At 40.6% G+C, this 24,091-nt stretch overlaps 1 protein-coding gene across 1 annotated transcript in view; it reads left to right on the top strand.

Annotated features, from left to right (window-relative positions):
• The first annotated feature begins 6,044 nt into the window (after window positions 1-6,044).
• The window catches only part of LOC5577484 (probable ATP-dependent RNA helicase spindle-E), a 60,938-nt gene continuing 42,891 nt past the window's right edge, over window positions 6,045-24,091 (top strand). The window contains exon 1 of the mRNA XM_001663352.2: window positions 6,045-6,478. Coding sequence (XP_001663402.2) covers window positions 6,293-6,478 — 186 coding nt within the window. The 5' untranslated portion in view covers window positions 6,045-6,292. The remainder of the gene's footprint in view (window positions 6,479-24,091) is intronic.

Genomic DNA, 24,091 nt, shown 5'->3' with positions numbered 1-24,091 from the left:
TTTATTGTCTTATATCTTCTAAATAACCAAAAATAGAATGGTGTTTGTTTGTCACGAAATGGCTTGAGAGCACATCAACGGATTAAAGTAATTCTTCCACTGTTGCACTGTTCAAGTTTTAGTGAAAATCCACCGGGAATATTGAATAAAATAATAATTTAAATTTGACGTTTTGTATCATACAAATTGTAGTATGATAATTTTTGCGCAGAACAACATTGGGATTTATTCACACATTTCATAACGCCAATTTACGACACCCACCCACCCCCTCGTAACACTTTTTGTATGAATATTATATAAATTTTGTATGAGCCGTAACATCACGATGACACCCACCCACCCCCTTTAGCGTTATGAAATTTGTGAATGGGCCCTTTGCCGAGTCAACTAGTAAAAAAGGCTTTTCCTTAACGTGACGAAAACTAGTACATCTGCCCTAATTTATCAAATTCAAATTAAAATTATAAAAGTTCGCCAGCTTTTCAGATCCCCTTGTTACGCTTCATGTATAAGACTTCTAAAAATTTGGTAAGGCTTCAAACGCTTGTCTCGACCCCCTTCCCCCTGGAACGTACCATTATTTGTGCATGACCAAAAAACAACTAATTCGGAGATATTGTCATTCGGAATGAAGGATTCTAGTTATTACAGCAGAAAACTGACATAGCTGTCATCTGCACACATATTAAGGCACTTCCGCACATCGTTTGGCACCCACCTTCTGGTCGGTTTACCCTAATGAATGGATTGATCTCTTGACTTAATCACCAGGATTTGAAAAGTTCTAACTTTGGATTGGCTCTACTATCTCTAGCACTAGACTCTAGACTAGACGACTAGACAAGTCGTTGATTTTGAACATCATGTTTTTTGTATGAAAGCAGTCATTGACAGTTAATTCTACAAAGTATTTTTATTCAACCTCTTCTAGCGGTGTTCAGATCGTGCTCCCCGGAGCACTTGGTGCTCCGCGAAGTCTTGGCAGATGCACCGCAACACCTCGTAATAATCCTACCGATGTTTTCGAAGATCATAACTTTTCATTTGAAAATACTGTATACATTTTGTCAATAATGTATGAAGTCAACTTTTTTCGCTGAGAATTTGATGGATTTTACTTGCTGATTGAGTTGGGACCAATCGATCAAAGCTTGGCTTACACACTTAGATTTTTTTTTCACGAGCTCGGCTGTGCCAATCTCGGTTTTTCAATTTTAGTCGAGACTCAGCTAACAGGTTGTCAGGTTGCTTAGCAACGAAGCGTGATTAACTAATACTCGGCTTTTATTTACTGAGTTCTCATGAAATTTGTTTGCCGACTACTCGGCTGTGCAAATCTCGGTTAAAATTAGCCGAGATTCGGCATTCTGAATTAAGTGTGTATAAGTATTGAATTTCCTGAAATTTTGAGGGGCTTGAATTATTTTCACATTAAGGGATGGTACATAAATTATGTCACGCTAAATTTCAACATTTTCGACCCCCTCCCCCCTCCTTTGTCACGTTTTTTGTATGAGTCCTTCGAAAATTTTGTAAGGCTTGTCACGCTTGGCTTGACCCCCTCCCCCCCTTGAAGCGTGACGTAATTTGTGCATGACCCCTAATATCATTTCGATTGAAGATAAACCTTCCAAGTAAATACATTTAAAGGTTTGATGACTACCCGAGCAGAAGAAAATAACTACTGTATGCCAAATTGAGGTATTCCATACCAGATAATTTCCAATACTTACAACCTGAATGAGGTATGAATGAGCCCTGCATAAGAGGTAAAATACCTCAAATAATACCTTATGCATATTCTACAAATACCAAGCTGATAATTAGATCAGGTATTGTAATACCTAAATAATACTTGATGGATTTTCATATAAAAAGTGAAATTTTTCAATACTAGTTCAATACCTCCAGCAGTCCTCAATAGCTGTCGAATACCAAAATAAGGTGTTTTTAATTGTTTTAAACATTTTTTTCAATACCATTATAATACCAAAATGAGGTATTGATAACTGAATAATACCTAATTGTGGTATGATACCAAAATATGGTATGCATAAGTTATTGGCGAGTTATTCTTTCCTCCTCGGGTACCGTCACCAACATAAGACCAACAAAAAATGTGAGAAGCTTCAATAATACACTACGAATAGCCGTTATATGATCATAGATTAGTTTTTAAACATTCATGCTAGCTATGAGATGCATCGAAAAAGGAGGTCATCCCGCACAGCGGTGCAAAAACTAAAATGATAGAAAACATGTTTGCTTATCCGACCATTATTAAAAAGAGCACAAAATAATGTTTTTCACATCTAAAATCGCTGTTTTCCTTAACGTGGGCAAACTACCCCCAGTATTGTTCTATGTAGAAAAGAAAAGATATGGAAGCTAAACTAAATTAGTTCTCACAAGACACCTGTACGAAAAAAACAAACACAATCACATGCAGCGTTATGTGTTGAACCCTTTCAATACTGATACTTACCCTTTCGATTATTACTTAAGAAAATATTTATCATATAAGAACATAAATCGCTACAAAATATAAATTAAACTCTAATTTACCGAAGCCACGCCAATCAATAAAACTGTTCAACAACTTGGGTTGATCTGGTCTTATAAATAACCGAGTTCAGGATGTTTTACAACTCATTTACACTTGGTTTGATGCAATCAAATAGGTGCCTTTTTTCACTTTTGTCCAAAGGACGCAGCACTGTGCGACGCTCCACTGGATAATCGAAATGCGGAGAATCGACTGTATTTGAAAACAACAAAACTTGCACGCAAGAACGAGCAGAACGTGTCCTCACTAGGGAAAATTGCTACTCTTGAATCAGAGTTCGTATCGAAATTAATAATTAATTAATTAATAACGAATTATTCGTTTCGTTTTACTTTGATTTTCCAATCATAAACAACCGCTTATAGTTAATTATTTAACAAGTGAGCAATTCCACCGAACATGACGAATTATTTTTAAATTTAATTTTTGTATATTTTGAATCGCCTGAAAATTTGCATACAGATTCTTTATGACCAAAAATGCCATTTTGCACCTTTCAAACCGCTATTTAAACAACCGCTTATAGTTAATTATTTAATAAGTATTCCATAATAGAATAACGGAAAATATCGAATTTTAGGTGGTAATTACTCAGACTCTGAGTAGAAACTTTTAGAGTGTTCTTATGCACATGAGTGACCGGCATGTTGTTGAATTTGAGTTCCTCGGAGGTCACTCAAACACGCAAAAAAAATGTGCGGTAAAAACTACCATTTTAGGGGATTAACTTAAGCGCTCGCACCGGCAATTTTCAGCAGACCAGAAATGCCTTTGATTTTACCCTATTTTACCATGTCCGTAGTCGAAATCAAATTTTAAATTATTTCTGTCAAATCTACCAGTAATGTGGTGGGATGTACCGTAAACATAGTAAATTGATAATAAATCTTCGAGCTGCTTAGTAGAATACCTATAAGTTGATGAAAAAAACCGAATTTAGTACTATACCATTTAATTCCACTAGAGTTTGTATCCTTTGACAGATACGCGTATTTCGACCTCAACTGTAAGGCCGTCTTCAGATTAAATTGGTCTGAAATTCCATAGTAGTTTCAAGAATGGGCGTACAAACTTAAATTATTTTACGGATTCCTGTAAAATATCAACAGCTGAACAGTTCGGTGAAATAATTAAATAATTAACGGAGTACGGTAAATTTTTACAGTATTCGGTGAAAAATCACCGGAATCCGTAATATTTCGAAGGAATTCCAGTGTTTTATTTCACCGAACTGTTCAGCTGTTGAGATTACGGTGAAATTCACCGTAAGAGCTTAGTGTGTAGTCAGCTATGGGGCTCTGCACAAAAATCATGCTCGCTCTTTCACTCTACCATGAAATTAGTAAACAACAAGGCCAGTAAACGTCAAAATCTAATACATAATCAAAACAGTGCAGAGCCCAATAATACACGGGAAAAAATTCTGTGGTAATAATTACTATTGTAGCTGACTACGCCCATTCTTGAAACTACCATGGAATTTTAGACCAATTTACTATGTTTACGGTACATCCCACCATATTACTGGTACATTCGACAGAAATAATTTACAACAATCTGATTTCGACTACAAACATGGTAAAATCAAGCGCGTTGCTGGTCTGCTGAAAATTGCCGGTGCGAGCGCTTAAGTTATTGGCTTCGCAGCACCAAACCGTATTCGCGCCTGCTCATGAGATGCGAAGATTTCAGGATGCGAAGCTAATGTCAAAGTCGAAACTATGGGACGGCGGCTGTGATTACTCCTGGCGGCTTTAACAGATGTAAATAAACGGCTAAACTGACCTCTTACACACTTAGTCATTATTGACGAACTTCAATGAAATGTTCTACAGCTTGTGAAATTGACATTTCGCATGTCGAAATTTGATTGAAAACAGTTTTATTTTCATCAATTCTAATGTGCATTACTCTAATTTGGCAATGATTATTAATAAGCAATATGAATTCTCATTTATTTTGCTGCTAGTTGAGTAAGAAATGAGAAGAGTTTTTATACTTTGTTCTGTGCAATTTTCTCTCACTGTGTAAATAAGTTCGCAGCTCCAAACTGAGCTGCGATCGCATTCTGGATTTTACCAAAAAATACAATAACCCCCTAAAATAGTAGTTCATATCGCACAATTTTTTTGCGTGTAGTATTTTTTACCACAGATTTTTTTTTCCCGTGCACGGTGGTTTGCGAATACCCTTTAATGGGTAAAAACATACCCATTATCGAATAGCAATCATTTCTGTCATAAAATGGGGGAATTTTGAAATCATGAAAAGGGTAAATAAACACCCATTATGTTTTGGCCATTGCTGATTAAAAATGGGTATTCAAAAACTCATTTATGGGTGTAAAAATAGTTAAAGCAAACATTCCATGCAACTGTGTTGTGCTCAGTTCCGAAGATTAAGTATAATAATAAATAAAAGTTCATCTTTTCTTTCTTTGCAAAAACAGCGTTCAAAGAAGAGGTAAGGCTTATATAGTATTGTTAAATTTATGTTGATCTCAAATTACACAGACATTTCAGATTTCCCTGTTATTCCTGCCTCGGTTCCAGCCGGCTGCAGCAAAATACCAACAATTGACAGATTAGAGGAACTTATGTGTGAATAATATAAAAGTAAGTTAATTAAAACTATATTTGTAAAATAATTCTTATTGTTCGTAATAAAAAAGTATTTGTATTGTAATTTTATTTCGAAACACATTATTTAAGTTGAGGTTATGATAATTTGCATTCCCCTTCTAAAAATGGGTAAATTTTTACCCTTTTTATGCCGCAAGCGAGATTTACAAAAAGGGTAAAAATTTACCCATCATGTGACAGAAACCGCTTTTACCCGTTAAAGAGTAAACCGTGTTTACTCTTTAAATGTGGAGAGGCACTTGTAGCGGAAATGGGTAAATTTTTACCCATTAAAGGGTATTCTCAAACGACCGTGTGAAGGAATCAAACAACTTCAACACGCTAAGATCAGATTGCACATAAATTGAGGTTGTTTTCAGGGAATAAATTGAATTTGGAAATCCCTATATTTTCAATAACTGGAAACAAAATGGTATGGAATGTTCATACATCACCTAACAACATAAAATATCATGAAAAGAATTCTTCATTGTACCGAACAAGAAAACTTGGCTCTTAATGTATAAATGGGCTCTGACGGCGACTCTGTAGTTCTTTCTTCCTATGGAGACATCCGATTTGCTTAACATTGTCTGTGCGGGTTCCATCGCCGATCGCATCTACTGGATTTTGAAACTTGAGCGGATACGCTTCTGATTGATTCTCACCTGATCCAACACCGCACAAGAGTCAACACTTGTTTAAACCGAGCGAATTTAGTTCAACGGTGAATTTCGGGATTTGAAACTTTGGATCTTATCCAATCAAATGGCAACGCTGATTACAGCTTTCAAAATTGAGTACCATGAGGAGGGCACTCACTCGCACGCAAAACCTCTTTCTTTTCGTGCTCATCTGTCATTTGTTGTTGAAAGCTGACTACGTCCGGATGTAAATCAGAATCGCGCGTGTTTGTGATCAGTTTTTAAAACGTTAGAAACTATTTTGTTGGAATAATTCGATTCGAAAAGCAAACCGAGTGTGTCCAGTATCTGAAAACTATTATACGAATAAGTGTAGTGCGTTTTGTTGCCCAGAAAATTGATTTCGGAAGTCGCTTGTCTAGCTGGTGTTTGTGCGCTTCAGCTGTTGCAAAAGGAAAATGGACGACATCGACGAGTTCTTCGATTTCAGCAAGCCGTTCAACCGGGTTGTGATCTCCGGAGGTTACTGCAATGCCACCGTCGTCGAAGACAAGACCCTCTTCAACAAGATGCCGGAGAGGGAAAAGATGGGAAAGGAGTACGCCGGAAAATTCATCCGCGAGGAAGAAAGTCAACTGATCAATGTAAGTTTCCTTTACCCGCTTTGTTATTGCGACTTTTACTTCAATCAGGGTGTCCCTCCAGAGAAAGCGGTTAAAAAAACACGGGAATTTCAAATGACTGGGAAATTGTGGAACACATCAGGATGTACGACTGCCTGACAACTCGTACACGGGAAAAAATTCTGTAGTAAAAACTACTATTTTAGCTGACTACGCCCATTCTTAAAACTACCATGGAATTTCATGACATTTTACCATGTTTACGGTACAGCCCACCACATTACTGGTACATTCGACAGAAATAATTTCCTCCAATCTGATTTCGACTACAGACATGGTAAAATCAAGCGCATTTCTGGTCTGCTGAAAATTGCCGGTGCGAGCGCTTAAGTTAACCCCCTAAAATGGTAGTTTTTACCGCACAATTTTTTTGCGTGTACTTAGCATCATGACTAACTTTTGGTGAGTCGCTAAAGGGATACTTCAAGACCAACAATTGAAAAGGCCTCAAGTCCAAAATGTAAACAAATTGTTTTTCTGCTGATTTCAGTGTATAAGAGCCTATTCTTACTAAAACATACAATAGTCATTTAAAAAGATGCATAAAAGTTGAAAAAATAACATTTTTCTAAAAGGCCCCATCTCATTTTCCGCTAACCAGGATATTCATCGCAAATGCGGCCTTTTCTCAAAAAGGCCTCATTTCTATATGGGGTCGTCCATAAATGACGTAGCTTTTTAGGGGGGAGGGGGTTTTCACGAATTTGTTACGATGTGTGACGAGGGGGAGGGAGGGGTCCTAGCTAGTCGACGTAGCATTTTGAATCATGTCGGTAAAAAGAGAGGCGCAGAAAAAATGGCATACAATTATTATTTTATCAAACTTTAGTTTTGTTTGACCTATAAACTTGGGTTATAAAATGATGATTCAGCTTTAAAACATTCATATGACAAGATTGAAAAATAAACTAAGAAATTTTAGATTTTCTTGATAAATGCAATCCAACATATTTTTTAAAGGCATAATGTAAATATTAGAGAATAAAATATGCTCTATTTGGCAAATAGAACATGAGACAAGATATTTATACCGTGTTTTATGCATTAAATGTTGCAGGAGATCTCACTCAATCAACTTATCGATTTATTTTGATGTATCAATGCTCTTGATGGAATAGCCTGAATATTAATAAGGACAACAGATTCGAGTGTTATCGAAATTACCATATAATTCAATTTTATTGATAACTCGGTAATTTGATTTTTTTTTTATTTAACTGTTTTATTATAGGTTGTGTAGGTTTTTAGTATGAGGATCGATAATGAAGTTCAGCTGAAATATTAATAGAGATAAATAATTTGTAAAATAATCTCTAAAATTTTCTAAGCATTCCAAATATTTCAAGTGTAATTTTTTCTATATCTGGCCACTAATTGCTAAATGGATTTAAATTTGGATAATAATGACGAACATTCATTTCGAATTAATATATTTTATTGTTCATTTTCATTGAAATCTATTTCCTAACAAAGAATAAGTAAAAAAAATAAATCCTCTAATAACGAAATGTCTGTTCAATAAACTAAAAAATATATTGTACCTTAACGAGCTTGATCAATTCAATCAATTTTTTTTCACATTTTCAATAATAAACTTTAATTAAATTTAGCCTTTATTGAACTGGACAGTAAAATTATGTAACAGGAAATATGTTTATTTGAAACTGTTTTCCAAATTACTTTTGAGCGCTACTGTATATCAAACTGTTAGATTAGATTATCCGTACATTTTAGTCAGTAATTAATATTTAATATTGTATTGAACTTCTGAATTCCAATTTTTTGTTTCAAACCTATCGCTGAGGAAATAAATAAAAAATAAAAAATATATAGAGGGGGGGTGGGGTGTGTGCTTGATATGCTACGTATTTTCCAAGGGGGAGTATCAGCATTTGTGACGAAATGCTACGAGGGGGTAGGGGGGTGTAAAAAATCAGTGAAAAAATGCTACGTCATTTATGGACGGCCCCTATCTGACGGAAACCGAGTTGAGGCCTGTTAAACAAACATCAAAATTGCAAAGTAGATTGCGAAAACGTTCCAAATTCACTAAGTAGATGCAGGTTATGCTACGGAGCGACTGCTCCTAGTATTATTTTATACAGTGGTTGTCTAAACGGCGAACATTATCGGGTTTCTGTAGACTGATGTATTTTGTATCATACTATCTAATAATACCTGTGTTAGCCTGTCTGTACTTCACAAATTATCAACAAAAACACTATTTGGTTTCAATTGCATGAAAAATAACGTTCAATTGCAATATTATTTCAATTGAACCAATATTTCCATACATTTTCTCGACGACAAACTCGCGTAGCACATACATAATGTTCATGGATGACGAAGGGTTCAATCAATCACATATTTAATCGACCGCACGAATCTTCTCTTGCTGTAGGGATCTCCATGTACTTTACTTCACCACTCAACACTCTTCTACACTTCAAATTTCTTATTTCATCATCAATTTTGAATGATTTTCAAAAGGCCACATCAGAAGATGATGAAAAAACAAGCCACAACTAGAAGGCCTCAACACATTTTAGAGTAAACAAAGGCGTCAACTCACAGGCCTCATCAGCGTCGGCCGGCGTCTATGGGCACAAATGAAAAGGGCTGCACAGCTTTTGATGAAATACAGTGGCGATTCCCTAACCTCAAATCTACCTGTTCCACGAATAGAAATTCTTGATTTTATGCAACCAATTTACATCTATCAAGTAAATATTTGCTAGACAGGAAGATTCCAATCATTTACTATTTGCTTTATAATCTCAATTTGTCGAAAAAAGATTTTTAGATGCGTAGAACAGGTAAAAAGTGAGGTTACTAGTCGCCTCTGGTGAAATAAAAGCCTCATTTCCTTTGACTCGTTTTTTTTAGCAGGATTTTTTGCTAAAATGATAGTAATGAATATTCATAGCTATAAATCAGTTTATCCATCGACTTTCTGGGCGATAAAATAACATACAATGCTTAAATTCATAATTTAAATTTGATTTATTGTTTGACAAAACAAGAATGCATTTTTCTCATTGTTTACTTTTTGGAGATGAGGCCTTTTGAATTGTTAGTCTTGAAGATTTCTATTATATTTTTAACATCGCTAGTTTCAAGGAGGGGAGTCTTTCTCAGCCGAGTGGCTAGAGTCCGCGGCTACAAATCAAAGCCATGCTGAAGATGTCTGGGTTCGATTCCCGGTCGATTTAGGATCTTTTCGTAATGGAAGTTTCCTTGACTTTCTTTGGCATAGACTATCATCGTACCTGCCACACGATATACGAAATGCGAAAATGGCAACTTTGGCAAAGGAAGCTCTAAGTCAATAACTGTGGAAGTGCTCATTGAACACTAAGCTGAGAAGCAGGCTTTGTCCCAGTGAGGACGTAATGCCAAGTGATGGCAGCCCTGCGCCATTCAGCATCGCGCGCCAATCGAGTGTAAAAGGAGCTGACTGAATGAAGCTCAAAAGGGAATGGAAAGGAGGAAATGAATAAAGCTCATTCAAATGTTTTGCCTCGATCTGTAAAGACGTGTTTTACTGTTCTCTCTGCTAATTTACCCCTCCAATAGGTTATGGGCCTGTGAAGTAGCCATTTTGTTTTTGTGCAAAGTGAACACGTTCAGACAAGTCGTGGCGCGTTTGTTGGAATTTTTCCGGAAGTGTTAAATTCAACAAAAATGGAGAAAATTGGTATCGCGAAGTTAACGAACGATAATTACGATTCGTGGAAATTGGAAGTCGAGTTTTTGTTAGTGAGAGAAGGACTTTGGAAGTATGTCTCGCCGGGAGTGAAGCCGGAAGTGGCTGCTTCGGGTTCGAACGTCGCGGAACTGGCTGCCTGGGACGAGGGAGACCAGAGAGCGCGCGCGACGATCGGTTTATTGCTGACAAAAAGTCAACACGGGCATATCCGGAATACGAATTCCGCGAAAGCAGTGTGGGACAATTTGGAAAAGCAGCACCAGAAGAAGACGCTTACGACCAAAGTGCATTTGCTCAAGCGAATCTGCGACATGGAGTACCACGACGGGGACAACATCGAAGAACACCTGATGGAGTTTGAGGATTTGTTCGAGAAGCTGGCTAATGCTGGAACAAAACTAGACGAAGATCTCCAGGTGGTTTTAGTGTTTCGAAGTTTACCTGGTTCGTTCGATGCCTTGACGACGACGCTAGAGAACCGAGCTGATGATGAGCTAACGATGCATCTTGTGAAAGGGAAGATCATTAACGAAGTGCACAAGCGTCGTGATTCGTCGGTAGTGGATTCGGTTGTTCTCAAAGCGGAAGACAAGAAGAAAAACTCGGTGTGTTTTTTCTGCGAGAAGCCCGGTCATAAGAAAGCAAACTGCAGCTTGTGGCTGAGGCAGAAGAAAGAAGAAGGTGACAGTAGCTCAGCAGTGAGCAGGCACAGCGAAGTGAGAAAAGTGTCGAAAAAGCTCGCGAAGGCGAAGCTTGCGACGTCGCGATCGGAAGAATTTACTTTTCTTGCCAGAGAGTGCGTGACGAATGGTTGTGTCGTCAATTCCGATGTGAACGTAGAACCGAGAAATAGTGCGTTTGTTGCCAGTGAGTGCGCGGCGAAAGACTGGATCGTCGATTCCGGTGCGAGTTCGCATATGTGCGCAAATCGGAAGTTTTTCGTGTCGTTCAATGAACCGCGGATGGACACTCCGAAATCGGTTACGGTTGCCGACGGTAAACATGCAGCGGTGAAAGGCGTCGGATTGTGCCAGATTTTTTGCATCGGAGGTGGTGGCGCAGAAACGCGAATTTTGTTGAGTGAAGTGCTTTTCGTTCCTGATCTCGACATGAATCTCGTGTCCGTTGGCAGGCTCGTTCAGAAGGGAGCGAGCGTAATCTTCGACAAGAACGGATGTAGGATTGCGAACGGTGATAAGATTGCTGCTATTGCGCCGTCAAGCAAGGGTCTGTTCCATCTTCAAATGGTTGAACGTGCTAGTGCAGTTTCGGATCAGTGTCATACGAAGAACTGCATACACGAGTGGCACAGGAAGCTGGGACATCGTGATACTCAAGCTATCCTGGATCTGGAGCGGAAAGCTTTGGCAACAGGCATCAAGGTACGTAACTGCTCTGTTCGTTATTCTTGTGAACCCTGTTTGGAGGGAAAGATGGCAAGGCGACCATTTCCTAAGAAAGTGAGGCGTAAGTCGAAAGCGGTGTTGGATTTGATCCACAGTGACTTGTGTGGGCCGATGAAAACGGCCACACCTGGAGGTCGTCGGTATTTTCTTTCGCTGATCGACGACTACAGCCGCTTTACCACTCTATACATTCTTAGGAAGAAGTCGGATACCGTGGACGTTATCCGAGATTTCGTAAGTTTGATGAAAACGCAGTTTGGTAGACCCCCGAAGATCATCAGATCGGATCAAGGAGGAGAGTACCGCAGCGCAGAGTTGGTCAAGTTTTTCATGCAGGAAGGAATTCAGCAGCAGTTTACGACAGCATACACGCCACAGCAGAACGGAGTTGCGGAGCGCAAAAATCGTTCGCTGGTAGAGATGGCACGGTGTATGATCATCGATTCTGGGTTGCATTATCGTTACTGGGCTGAGGCGGTTAACACGGCCAATCATCTGCAGAATATGTTGCCAACGAAACCGGTGCAGCAGACGCCCTACGAGATTTGGCACGGTACGAAGCCAGACATGAGCATGATCCAGATTTTTGGTTCGGAAGCTTATGTGCACATCCCGAAGGAAAAACGGACGAAGCTGCAATCGAAGGCGACAAAATTGACGTTTGTTGGGTACTCCCAGCAGCATAAAGCGTGGCGTTTCATCGACTTGAAGACAAACGAAATCGTTTTCAGTCGTGATGCTCGTTTCTTGCCGTCAAGTGATCGAGAGATTCCGGATGCAGTCGATGACGAAATTTTCGTGGTGCCTCCGGTGAAACCGTCCAGCAACATGGAGCATGAAGAGTCGGACGAGTCCGATGAAGATTCCGAAGATGAGCCGTACGCAGATAGTGACGATGAGGAAGAATTCCGTGGTTTTGAAGAAGAATCTTGCGACAATTTGGATATTGGTTTTGAAAATCCAGCAGATCGGAGTGTATATGAAGATGCCAATGGCAGTGTTGTCTCTCGACAGGACGACGAACTAGTTTCGATCCAGAGGCATTTGCAGGAGGAGCAATTCGCCGTTACACCTCGTCGGTCTGGAAGGTCAACGAAAGGTATTCCACCTGAACGTTACGTGGCGGATGGTAAACTGGCTCGGAGTCAACAGTGTGAACCCCGAAGCTACCAAGAGGCAGTGAGTGATCCTGAGAATGGCCATTGGAAGGCCGCCATGAACGACGAGCTGAAGTCATTGCGGGAGTGCAAGGCCTGGGACTTGACGTCGTTGCCGCCAGGAAGCAAGACCATCGGATGCCGCTGGATCTATAAGAAGAAGCAGGATGAGCAAGGTAAACTAATACGATATAAAGCGAGATTAGTAGCGCAAGGTTTCACGCAACGATATGGCCTGGACTACGACGAGGTATTCGCCCCAGTCGCGAAGCAAGTGACGCTTCGTACACTGCTGACCATCGCTGGACGAGATGAGATGCAGGTCAGGCACGTTGACGTGAAAACTGCATATTTGAATGGCGATCTCAAGGAGACCATTTATATGCGGGTACCACCCGGACTACGAGTGGAAAAAGGACAGGTGTGTCGTTTGCGCAAGAGCCTATATGGTTTGAAGCAATCAGCCAGGGTTTGGAACCAAAAGCTGAATGATGTTATGAAGCGACTGGGATTCCGGCAGGCGGATGCTGACCCGTGCTTATATGTGCGGAAGACGAGCGGCGGCACAGTGTATATCCTGGTGTATGTGGATGATATGCTAATCGCTACATCACGTGATGAAGACTACGAAGGAGTTGTGAAGGCTTTAGCTAGCGAGTTCCAGATTACAACACTTGGTGAAGTGAAACATTTTTTGGGAATAAGAGTGACGCGGAAGAACAACGCCTACTGCTTGGACCAAAAGGCTTATATCGACAAGTTGGTTGCACAGTTCGGACTTGCGGATGCTAAGGGATCACGGATTCCTATGGACGTCGGATACCTACAGCAAAAGGAGGAGCTGGAGAGTCTACCGAACAATGAAAAGTTCCAGAGCCTTGTCGGTGGTTTGCTGTATCTATCAGTAAATACCCGGCCAGACATCGCTATTAGTACATCCATTCTTGGAAGGCAGGTAAGCAAGCCAACGAATGCGGATTGGACGGAAGCAAAACGGGTTCTGCGCTACCTGAAGTCTACGAGTGATTTGAAGTTGGAATTGGCTGTAAACAGACAAGAACTTCGAGGATACGCGGACGCAGACTGGGCCGGAAATGTGAAGGACCGAAAATCGAATTCGGGCTACCTGTTTCAACTGGGTGGTGGCCCGATTTCATGGTGTGCCAGAAAGCAATCGTGTGTGGCACTTTCATCGACGGAAGCGGAGTACATTTCGTTAGCTGAAAGTTGTCGGGAGCTGCTTTGGCTGAAAAAACTATTGAAGGACTTCGGGGAGCCTGTACAGGAACCAGTACAGATCTTCGAAGACAACCAAAGTTGCATCAAGATGTTGGAGCAGAATGCAGGACTGAAGCGTTCGAAGCACGTGGACACCAAATATCACTTCGTGAAGGATTTGGCTGAAAACGACAACGTAAATGTAACTTATTGCCCATCGGCGGATATGTTGGCGGACATTTTTACGAAACCGCTGAACAGGGTAAAATTGGAGGACATACGCGAGAGGATTGGATTGCGATCTCTGCGCGATGAGGAGGAGTGATGGCAGCCCTGCGCCATTCAGCATCGCGCGCCAATCGAGTGTAAAAGGAGCTGACTGAATGAAGCTCAAAAGGGAATGGAAAGGAGGAAATGAATAAAGCTCATTCAAATGTTTTGCCTCGATCTGTAAAGACGTGTTTTACTGTTCTCTCTGCTAATTTACCCCTCCAATACCAAGAAGAAGAAGTTTCGAGGAGGATTTGAAGCAGATTTCTCGCGTAACTTTTCAAAACGTCCTAAGTAACAAATGTAAACAAATCGAGATTATCATTGCAAATCATTTGCGTTGCACCACTCAGCAGCACACTAGAACACTCGTTCTGATATATTAACAATAAATTAATCTATTAAAAGCTTAACAAAATGACCAATGTTCAAAACTGCATCACTTTTAATCAATTGTTACATTGGACCTTTGATCAGAGAACCAACCACATGTCCTATGTAACATTTATGAATAAACACGATTCTAATGTTACATTGGACATTCCTGAATAAAGCTTTGGAATGGAGTTTAAAAGGCAGAATGATTTGTAGAAGCGTGTCTGAGACACTACTTAGATGTATAGAATGCCATAATAACTGCTTCTCAATCATTTCAGTCGATATTTTCAGAGTCGCACTGCCTCGCAAAATTGAAAACACTCAAGTGACAAAAAGAGAATGAGTTACACAAATCTGTATTTTGGTCATTTTCCCAAACCATGTTTTACCGTTTCGCTGGATTGGATCAGCTGCAACTTCTCTTTTCATATTTTAGCGCATTGCGTGCATATAGGGGAATGATATTGAGCAGAAGATTGAGCATCATGATGTCATTGTATCAATCTGATTCAGATGCATGATCGATCAAGCATATAAATATGCTTCCCGGCAGCAACACGAGCAACGTACATTTGCGACTTGCTCACACATATTTTCAGAGCGATCAATCACCAAAGGGAGGAGAAGCTGTATGTATTTGTTAGGCGTGGGCTCCTTTCTCAAGTTCCTACAACAAGATGGACGGTGTCGTCATCGTCATCATTCCCCACCGCAATTTCTTGTTTCAACCGACGGCTGGTGCTGATTGCAACACAGCCGTCACCACCACCACGTCATGCGGTGGGAAACTCACACATGATTATGCGGGCGAAACCGTCATAAAAACGGGGGGAAAATTGAGGGAGAATCAGTGAGAGAGCAAAATGTCCTACATACAGTTCAACGTTTCCCCTCCTTCTGTTATTACATAGGACACATAGACGAAGGGAAGAAGTGACGTCGTGGGATTGAGGGAATCAAAACAAAGCACAGCTGGTGTCTGCGATTAGCACACCGCAACAAAATGTCGATATTTTCAGAGTCGCTCTGCCTCGCAATATTGAATACGTTCAAATAAATAACAAAAAGAGAACGAGGTACACAAAACTGTATTTTGGCACGGTAGCAACACGAGCAACGTGCATGCGCGACTTGCGCACATATATTTGCAGAGCAATCATTCACCGAAGATCGGAGAAGCTGTATGTATTTGTTTGGCATTGGTTTCCTACAACACAATCGACGGTGCCGTCATCGTCATCATTTCCCACCGCTATTTCTTGTTTGCGCCGACGGCTGGTGCCGAATGCAACACAGTCGTCACCACCCGTCGTGCAGTGGGTAACTCACACACGAACAAGTGTGGGCAAAACCAGCATTGAAACGGGGGGAAGCTGGAGAGAAAAACAGCGAGAAAGCAAAAAGTCCCATGTACAGCTCAACGTTTCCGCTCCTTGTGTTGTTACATAGGACACATAGGGAGCTGCCATAGTAAACGCGTCGAGCGACGCGTCCGCGTGTGCGAGCCCGCAAAGCAGAATATCAACAACAGGAAATCCTTTGATCGCATCGCGTTCGCGGACGCAGACGCGTTACTATGGCCTCACCGATAGACGGAGGGGAAAAAGTGACGGCGTGGCATTGAATGAATCAAATTGTTGTTGTTTGTGAGGGACTTTAACCCGAAGGTCATTCGTCCCTTCTTCAAATGAATCAAAACAAAGCACATCTGGTGCCTGCGATTATCACACTGCAACAAAATGAGCAGTTCAACTTGAATGTTGAAGCAGTTCAACGCACGTGGATACAAAATGAAATAAAACATGCTTGCTGTGTGCTCAAATCAAAATGTCCGATGTTACTATAACTGAAACAAAATGACCGAAGTGAATGTCCAATGTAACAATTGTTGAAACAGAACGACCTATGTGATTTATCCTATGTACATATTTTTGGTCAAAACGTCCTATCTGATGTTTTTATAGATTTCAGTGTAATTTCCAAATAAATTGACAAAATTTCATTTCTTACGTTGAACTCTATTACACTGCTTTCCTCTACAAGCAACACAGTGGGGAAAAATTGTTTTATTTTGATACAGTTTCAAAATATATTTTCACAACCTTCAAGCTCGATTTACTCGAAATGTGTGAATTGTTAGATAGGCCGTTTTGAAAAGTTACGCGAGATTTGTCTCACAACCTTACCGCTTGTACTCGTTGTCAGATGCTTCGTGGATTTCTTTTTTTTTTTTTTTTTTTTTTTTTTGTCGGTAGCGATAGGGGTAGTACTGGCACTTTTAATCTGCCCTAAGCTCCTTCCCAGCATTTGCTTTTATAAGCCTCTATTGCGTTCATCACACAGACGTTCCTAAGCAATGTTGCTCAAATGGTCACTGTGTACCCTAGCAGCAATCAGCCCTTACAGTAGTTTTGCAGTCTAGTAGTTCAGACTACTATCAAACTATGATAAGGCCTGAAATGCTACTAGAGTGGTTAAAGTGAAGAACGAAATAGTTTTATTGAAAGGTCCCCATTCCCCATTTTATTTTATTATTCACTTGTCACATAATTGCCTCACTTTTGCTGTCGACACTAGCACTTCTATATCCGATTATCATGTATGAACTTTCGTTATCACTTTCCACTATCACAGCTAAAAGTTTCACCAATATTACATCACGCCACTTTCATACCAATTTATTTTATTACCAATAATTGAAGGATGTTTATTTATTTTTTTACTATTTAACTGAACTACGAATTACCACAACGACCGTAACAAAAAAAAATTCTTCGATCACTTCTATTGCACTCGCTGTAATTATGAACACTGTCATTGTAAAAGTGTAAAGAACTAGGCAATAGTGTTTTTGTTCAAAGAGAAATAAGTGCATACTGTTATTATTATGTCTGTGGTATTGACGTAACCCTCACAATCACTTCAAATGCAATTTCAACAGTTTATCATCACTATGCAGTTCATCAAGTATCATTATCACTCTCACAATCATTAATTTTATAACGACGAATTACACAGAAACTCACCGAATACTCACTTTTAAGTCACATAACAAAAAGTTGGATCATGCGTTAGCTTCGAAACCTATCCACCATTACCGATTAGTACAAAGGATGCTACAATTCATCTAACAAACTGCAACTACAAGTAGTGGTGCATAAGTAACTACTGAGCCCTGGCGGTCCCTCCATTCGAAGAGTTCCTGATAATATGCAGAAACATATTAACAGATCCTCAGCCTGCAAGCAGCCGTTTCATAATAAATCATGATCCGTTAGAGGTGTGCCAAAGTATTGGGAAGGTGATATTTTATACAAACGGATATTATTTTACGGTGCACCTTCACTTTGGCACCGTCAATCCCCATGATCCAGGCCAGGGATTGTCAGATGCTTCGTGGATTTCTGGCTGAATATGTTAAACAGATCCAAAGGAGATTATTATTAGAGAACATTATTCAGATCCTTGGATAAAATCAGAAGGGTGCTTACAGATTTGGCGCGATTGATATGACCTTTCGCGGGGATTTTTTTTTCATTACAGAAATCATACATTCTTCAGACAGAGTATCTAAATGTTAAAGGGTTATTTTATCTTCGAGCATTGGATGCCATAATTGGTATAAGAATTTCAAAATAAAATCTTTGAAAATGTTTTTCTTTTGGATTGGAAGTTGTGTTTCCAAAGTTGACTACAGTTCCAGTTTTTCCTTCTTTGCTGCAATGAAAGTGTTGAACGAAATACCTATTTTGTTGAAGTTCGAAAATACCGTGACCTGCTCTAATTCCGTGTGTTGCCTAATACAGTCGACTCCCAACATCTCGATGTTCTACATCTCGATATCTCTCCTTATGTCGATGATTTCCTCGGTCCCTTCATTCTGCATATAAATTTTCTCTCCGTATCTCGATATCCTCCTTATCTCGATATCTCCATATCTCGATGTGGTTTTGGTGAATTTTCGTTCCCAATTTTCTCCGTATGTCGATAAGCACTTTATCAAAGGATACTAGACCAGATTTTCGTGATTAAACGAAATTGAGGAGCATGAAATGACGTCTGCTTGTTTATTATTATTCATATTTTCCTAACAACGGATCGGTTTCCAATCTAGTATTCATTAAAAAATATGTTTTATGTCTCGATCTCTCCCTATCTCGATGGTCCCTTCGATATCGAGATGTGGAGAGGCGACTGTACCGTGTATTTTGGAATTATGTGGATTTCTAGTATTTTATATTATTTATTTTTCTAAATGATAGTCACAAACCTTAGCACATTAAGTAGTATTTAGAAAGCCATTACAAACTTGAACTAAAGTTGCACACACAAGCAAACAAAAATAATGTTTGAATGCAATCGCCTGGTGCCAACACACGGTATTAGGGCACGGTTGTTTATGTGTTCCAAATACCGTGTTTCAGTTATAATTCCAAAATGGCGAAGTGAAATATAAATTTTATTTCCCGAATCAATGATGCAAACCTCAATACGTTGTTTGATATAAAAGTTTTAATTTTGATGCGCTTCGTTCGTTCAATTGAGAGAAGTTTCAAAATGTGACCCGGTGGTCGGGGTCAGATGCACGGTATTTGGAACACTGGTATGTTTAACAATATCAACTGTAACTATGGTTAAAATTTCCAAAATGGTTCAAATCATATTTTTTATGCAAATTGTATAAAACGGTCTACTATATAAAATAAAAAAAAATTGAAAATAATCATACGTTATTTTTATCTGATCGATTGAAGCTAGAGTTTTTTTTAACCTCACGGTAATAGAGCATGTCACGGTACTGTCCTTTCTACATCTTACGAGAATCTTTGCGGTGGATCTAGGTGGAAATTCTTGAAAATCAAATAGTTATTTACACGCGTACCCTCCCCAATTGCTTTAGAAATTCCTTCGTAGATACCTCAGAAAAAGAACTAAGTACAGGATCTCTTCCAATTATTTTTCCAGAAAATCCTTAAAAATGCATTCAGAGACTCAGGGAATTCTTTGGATGAATTCTCCTCTATATATTTCGCCAAAAATGCTTGCAGGTATCGTCCCGAAAAAAAAAAAATCCTCACTGATTTCACTAGGTATGCTTTAAGGAATTCTTCCAGAATCCTTCTGTAGAACAACGCTGATACCTTCAGGTATATCCACAGGGATTGTGCCTAAAATTTTTCTAGGATTTCCCCTAGTAATTTTTCGATAAATTCTTAGGATGATTTCTCTAGTAGTTACTCTAGGAAATATTTCGTAAGGAATTCCTCCAAGAGAACCCACAAAAGTTTATTTCAGGGTTTTTGGAGAAATTTGTTCAGTGATTTTTTTGTTTGAAAATCCTAAAATCATTGTTACAGTAATTCTTTCATCCAGATATTGCTCATGAAGTTCCTCCAGAGATTTCTCCAGATGTTATCTAGAAATTACACGTGTAGTATCTTTCGAAGATTTTAAGTAATTTGTCAAGTAAATTTTGCAAATGTTACAGAAATAATGCTAGTAATTTCTCTGATTATTTCTGCACGTAATTCTCCAGATATTGATGTCCAAAGTTTTCCAGGAATTTATTCAGGAAATACTGAAAAATAGAGTGTCGATTTACCGACCGTTTTACTTTTCCAGGCTTCGGGATAAAAATTAAGTTTGTCCCGGAAAGTAGCATTTTCGATCGAATGGAAGTATGTATAATTTTCACCGTATTTTCAATGGAGTTTGAAAAAAGTTACTACTATTTTATCTAGATAATTTATAACAAGATTATGAAACTGTGTATTATGATTATGGCTTTGTTTATTATTCCATTATTACTTTCCAGGAATGGATCATTGGAGGTTGTTTTTTCAACACTCATTGCATAAAAAACAACAGCGCCACCGTATATGTGATTTAACATACAATACTACAGCATTGCAGTTCTGTCAAATATACAATACTACGGTGACGCTTTCTATGCTCTTCATTGAAGCCGTTTTGCTTATTTTATTAATTTACTGAAGGAATTACCTGGAAGATACATTAGATGAATTGTAATCAAATTACAAAAATAATTAGGGAAAGTGTACCAGTTATGGCCATAGTGGTTCCCTATTTGGCCATATGCAAAATTTGGATAACTTTTACATTTTTAATCTTTTTGAATGTTTTAACATCAAGATTTATCCTTAATTTTACTGCTAAAACACAAAAGATTTTTCAAAATGTAAAAGCATACAAGATATCGCGTATGGCGAAATAGGGAACCACTATGGCCATAACTGGTACACCTACCCTACTGATAAACATCTGGAAAATTATCTTGAGTAATTCCTGGAATTATCAACAGTCTTCCCATGAACAGAACCGATGGTTTGAACATTGCAACTTGCGTTGAAGGTTCAAATAATGGCAAAAAGCAGACAGACAGGGAACGGTTAAAATTCACTTCTTGGATCGAATCGCAAGACCATTGAGGCTTAAATAAATCTGTATAAACATTTCAAAAGGGCACATCGACATTGGTAAACATTGACTTTGCAAGACGCTGTTGAGCCCAAACTCGATCACGCTCACCAATACCACTATCATGAAGATCTAACACCTATCTTTCTGATAATGGTGTTAGTTTGCGTGGGCGGGCTAAAAAGGGCTCAACAGCAACGTTTCTGAAAAAAGGCTCAAAACCTCTTGGGCCCTTTTCGAATGTTTGTCTAGAAATGTGTTATTTTAGCAGGTCAACTAAGTTCAATACTTTAAATAACATTTAGCAATAACTTTTAGATGTAGCCGTAAATCAAACTACACTGTTTGACGGTTGTTAGGGAAGTGAAAATTTTATTCTAATAACAAAAGCATAGCCTACTATAAATAGTTTGGTTTGGACTGGACGCATTGCGCCTACTTGTTCCGACACTCCTCCTCGGACTGATCCGGACGCAAACCTATCTCCCAACGCAGCTTCTCCAAACGAACTCTTTGAAGAGGTTTTGTCAGCACATCTGCGAGCATCGATTCCGTCGGACAGTAACGCAAATTAATAATACCTTTCTCCTGCAGGTCTCGTACGAAAAAATACTTCGTCTCGATGTGCTTGCTGCGTCGCTCGATCTTGTCGCTCTCAACTAGCTTGATGCAGCTCTGGTTGTCCTCAAATACGACGGTTGGACCTTGAGCTGCTTCTCCAATCTCCTCGAGTAGTCTTCTGGTCCAGCACAGCTCCTGGCACCCTTCAGCAAGGGCAACGAATTCCGCCTCGGTGGAGCTCAGTGCAACACAAGTTTGCTTTCGGGAACCCCACGCGATGACTCCTCCTCCAAGTAGCAGCAGGTGACCAGAATTGGATTTCCGGTCGCGGTAGTTGCCGGCCCAATCGGCGTCAACGAACATTTGAAGCCCGTCACCAGATGTGCCAAGATGCAGCTTGTGGTTGCTTGTCGTCGATAAGTAGCGCAGGACCCGTTTCGCCTCGTTCTAATCTTGCTGATTTGGACAGCTTGACTTCTGCGCTAGGATGGACGTGCTGACTGCGATATCCGGTCTGGTTTGAACCGCTACGTACAGCAGACCACCGATCAGACTCAAATAGTCCTTGTTGTTCGGCAGCTGATCCATCTCCTCCTTGTGCTGGAAGTAGCCTGGGTCGAGAGGGGTCTTCGATGGCTTCGCGGTCTCCATCTTGAACCTTCCAACGAGCTTCCGGATGTACGCTGTTTGGTTCAGTTTGTAACCGGCTGCGCTCTTCTCCACCTCAATTCCCAGGAAGTGACGGATGTCACCGAGGTTCGACATGGTGAAGTTCGCTTGTAGAGAATCGAAAATGGACTTGAACTCCTCCTCGGTTTGAGTAACAATAACCATATCGTCGACGTATATGAGGATGTACGCCGTCTTGCCGTTCTTCCGCCGGATGTACAGGCACGGGTCCATCTTGGATTGTTGGAATCCCATGGCCTTAAAGACGGAATCCACCTTCCGATTCCAGACGCGCGCCGACTGCTTCAATCCGTACAGGCTCCTCTTCAAAAGACACACAGTACGGTCATCGCCGGTAGTGTATCCCTCCGGCTGGCGCATGTAAATGGTTTCTTCCAGTTCACCATTCAGGTACGCCATTTTCACGTCGACGTGCTTGACGATGGCTTTCCTCCGGCTGGCAACGGTCAGCAGTGTCCGGAACGTCACCTGTTTTGCAACCGGTGCGAAAACTTCATCGTAGTCGCTGCTGTACTTCTGGGTGAAGCCCTGCGCTACGATTCTAGCCTTGTGCCGCACCACGGCACCCTTCTCGTCGACCTTGGTTTTAAACAGCCATTTACATCCAACGGCTTTCTTGTTTGGTGGTAGCTGAACCAACTCCCACGTCCCGTTGTCCCTCAACGCTTGAAGCTCCTCCTTCATGGCGGCTTGCCACTGGATCGCGTCGGGACCTCGCATCGCTTCCGCCAGAGTTCGGGGGTCATCAGATCGTTTCGGCAAACACCTGCTCGCCTTCAGTCCTTGCTGAACGTCACTGGGACTGGATTGGTCCTCAGATGTAAGAACGGCTGGATCTGTTGGATGTTGGAACGGAAAGCGATTGTTCGGAAAGATATAATCTTTGTACTTGCCTGGTATCGCGCGCTCCCTGCCACTGCGCCTCAACACCTCGCGTGACACGGGTGGATTTGAAGATTGTTGCGGAGGGAGCGCCGAAATCGTCACGTCGCCTATGTCGTCAGTGGATTCTTGATCTTCGCCACCGCTGGTTTCAACTTGCGAGAAATATTCCACCTCGGAGTCCGACTCGTCTTCTGCTTCAGAAAAGACTTGATCTTCATCAGCCACTTCGTCAACAGGATCTTCATCTTCTTCTTCCATGAACGGCTGCTCTTGCACAGTAGCGACTTCAGGTTCAGGATCATACTCCAGGCTGACGTACGTCTTCGTTCGTTGCTGCTTGCGCCGGGTGACTTGCTGCTGGTCATCAGGTTGCTTCTCGGAATTCGCTTCGGATATGAAGACGACGTCACGGCTTCGGAACACGTTTTTCTTGACGGGGTCGTACAGTCGGTAAGCTTTGGTGTGCTCTTCGTAACCGACGAGGATGGCTTCCATTGACTTGGCGTCCCACTTCTTACGTTTTTGTTTCGGAATATGGGCCATTGTCTTCGTACCAAAAATCCGTACGTGCGACAAATCGGGCTTGCGGCCACTCCAAGCTTCTTCCGGGGTCAGATGGTGTCCTTTGGTAGGGGATCGATTGATGAGGTACGTTGCAGCAGCTACCGCTTCCGCCCAGAATGACTTCGGCAGCTTTGCTTCGTGCAGCATACAACGGGCTCGTTCGACCACGGTCCGATTGACTCGTTCAGCCAGCCCATTCTGCTGCGGCGTGTATTCCGTCGACATTTGATGCTGGATTCCAAGCTCCCTCAGGCGTCTCTGTAACGATTTGTTAATGAACTCCTTACCGTTATCACTG

This window comes from Aedes aegypti, chromosome 3, assembly GCF_002204515.2.
Source record: "Aedes aegypti strain LVP_AGWG chromosome 3, AaegL5.0 Primary Assembly, whole genome shotgun sequence".
NCBI lineage: Eukaryota > Metazoa > Arthropoda > Insecta > Diptera > Culicidae > Aedes > Aedes aegypti.
The sequence above is the reverse complement of the archived record's forward strand: the minus strand, read 5'-3'. Positions and strand labels throughout refer to the sequence as shown.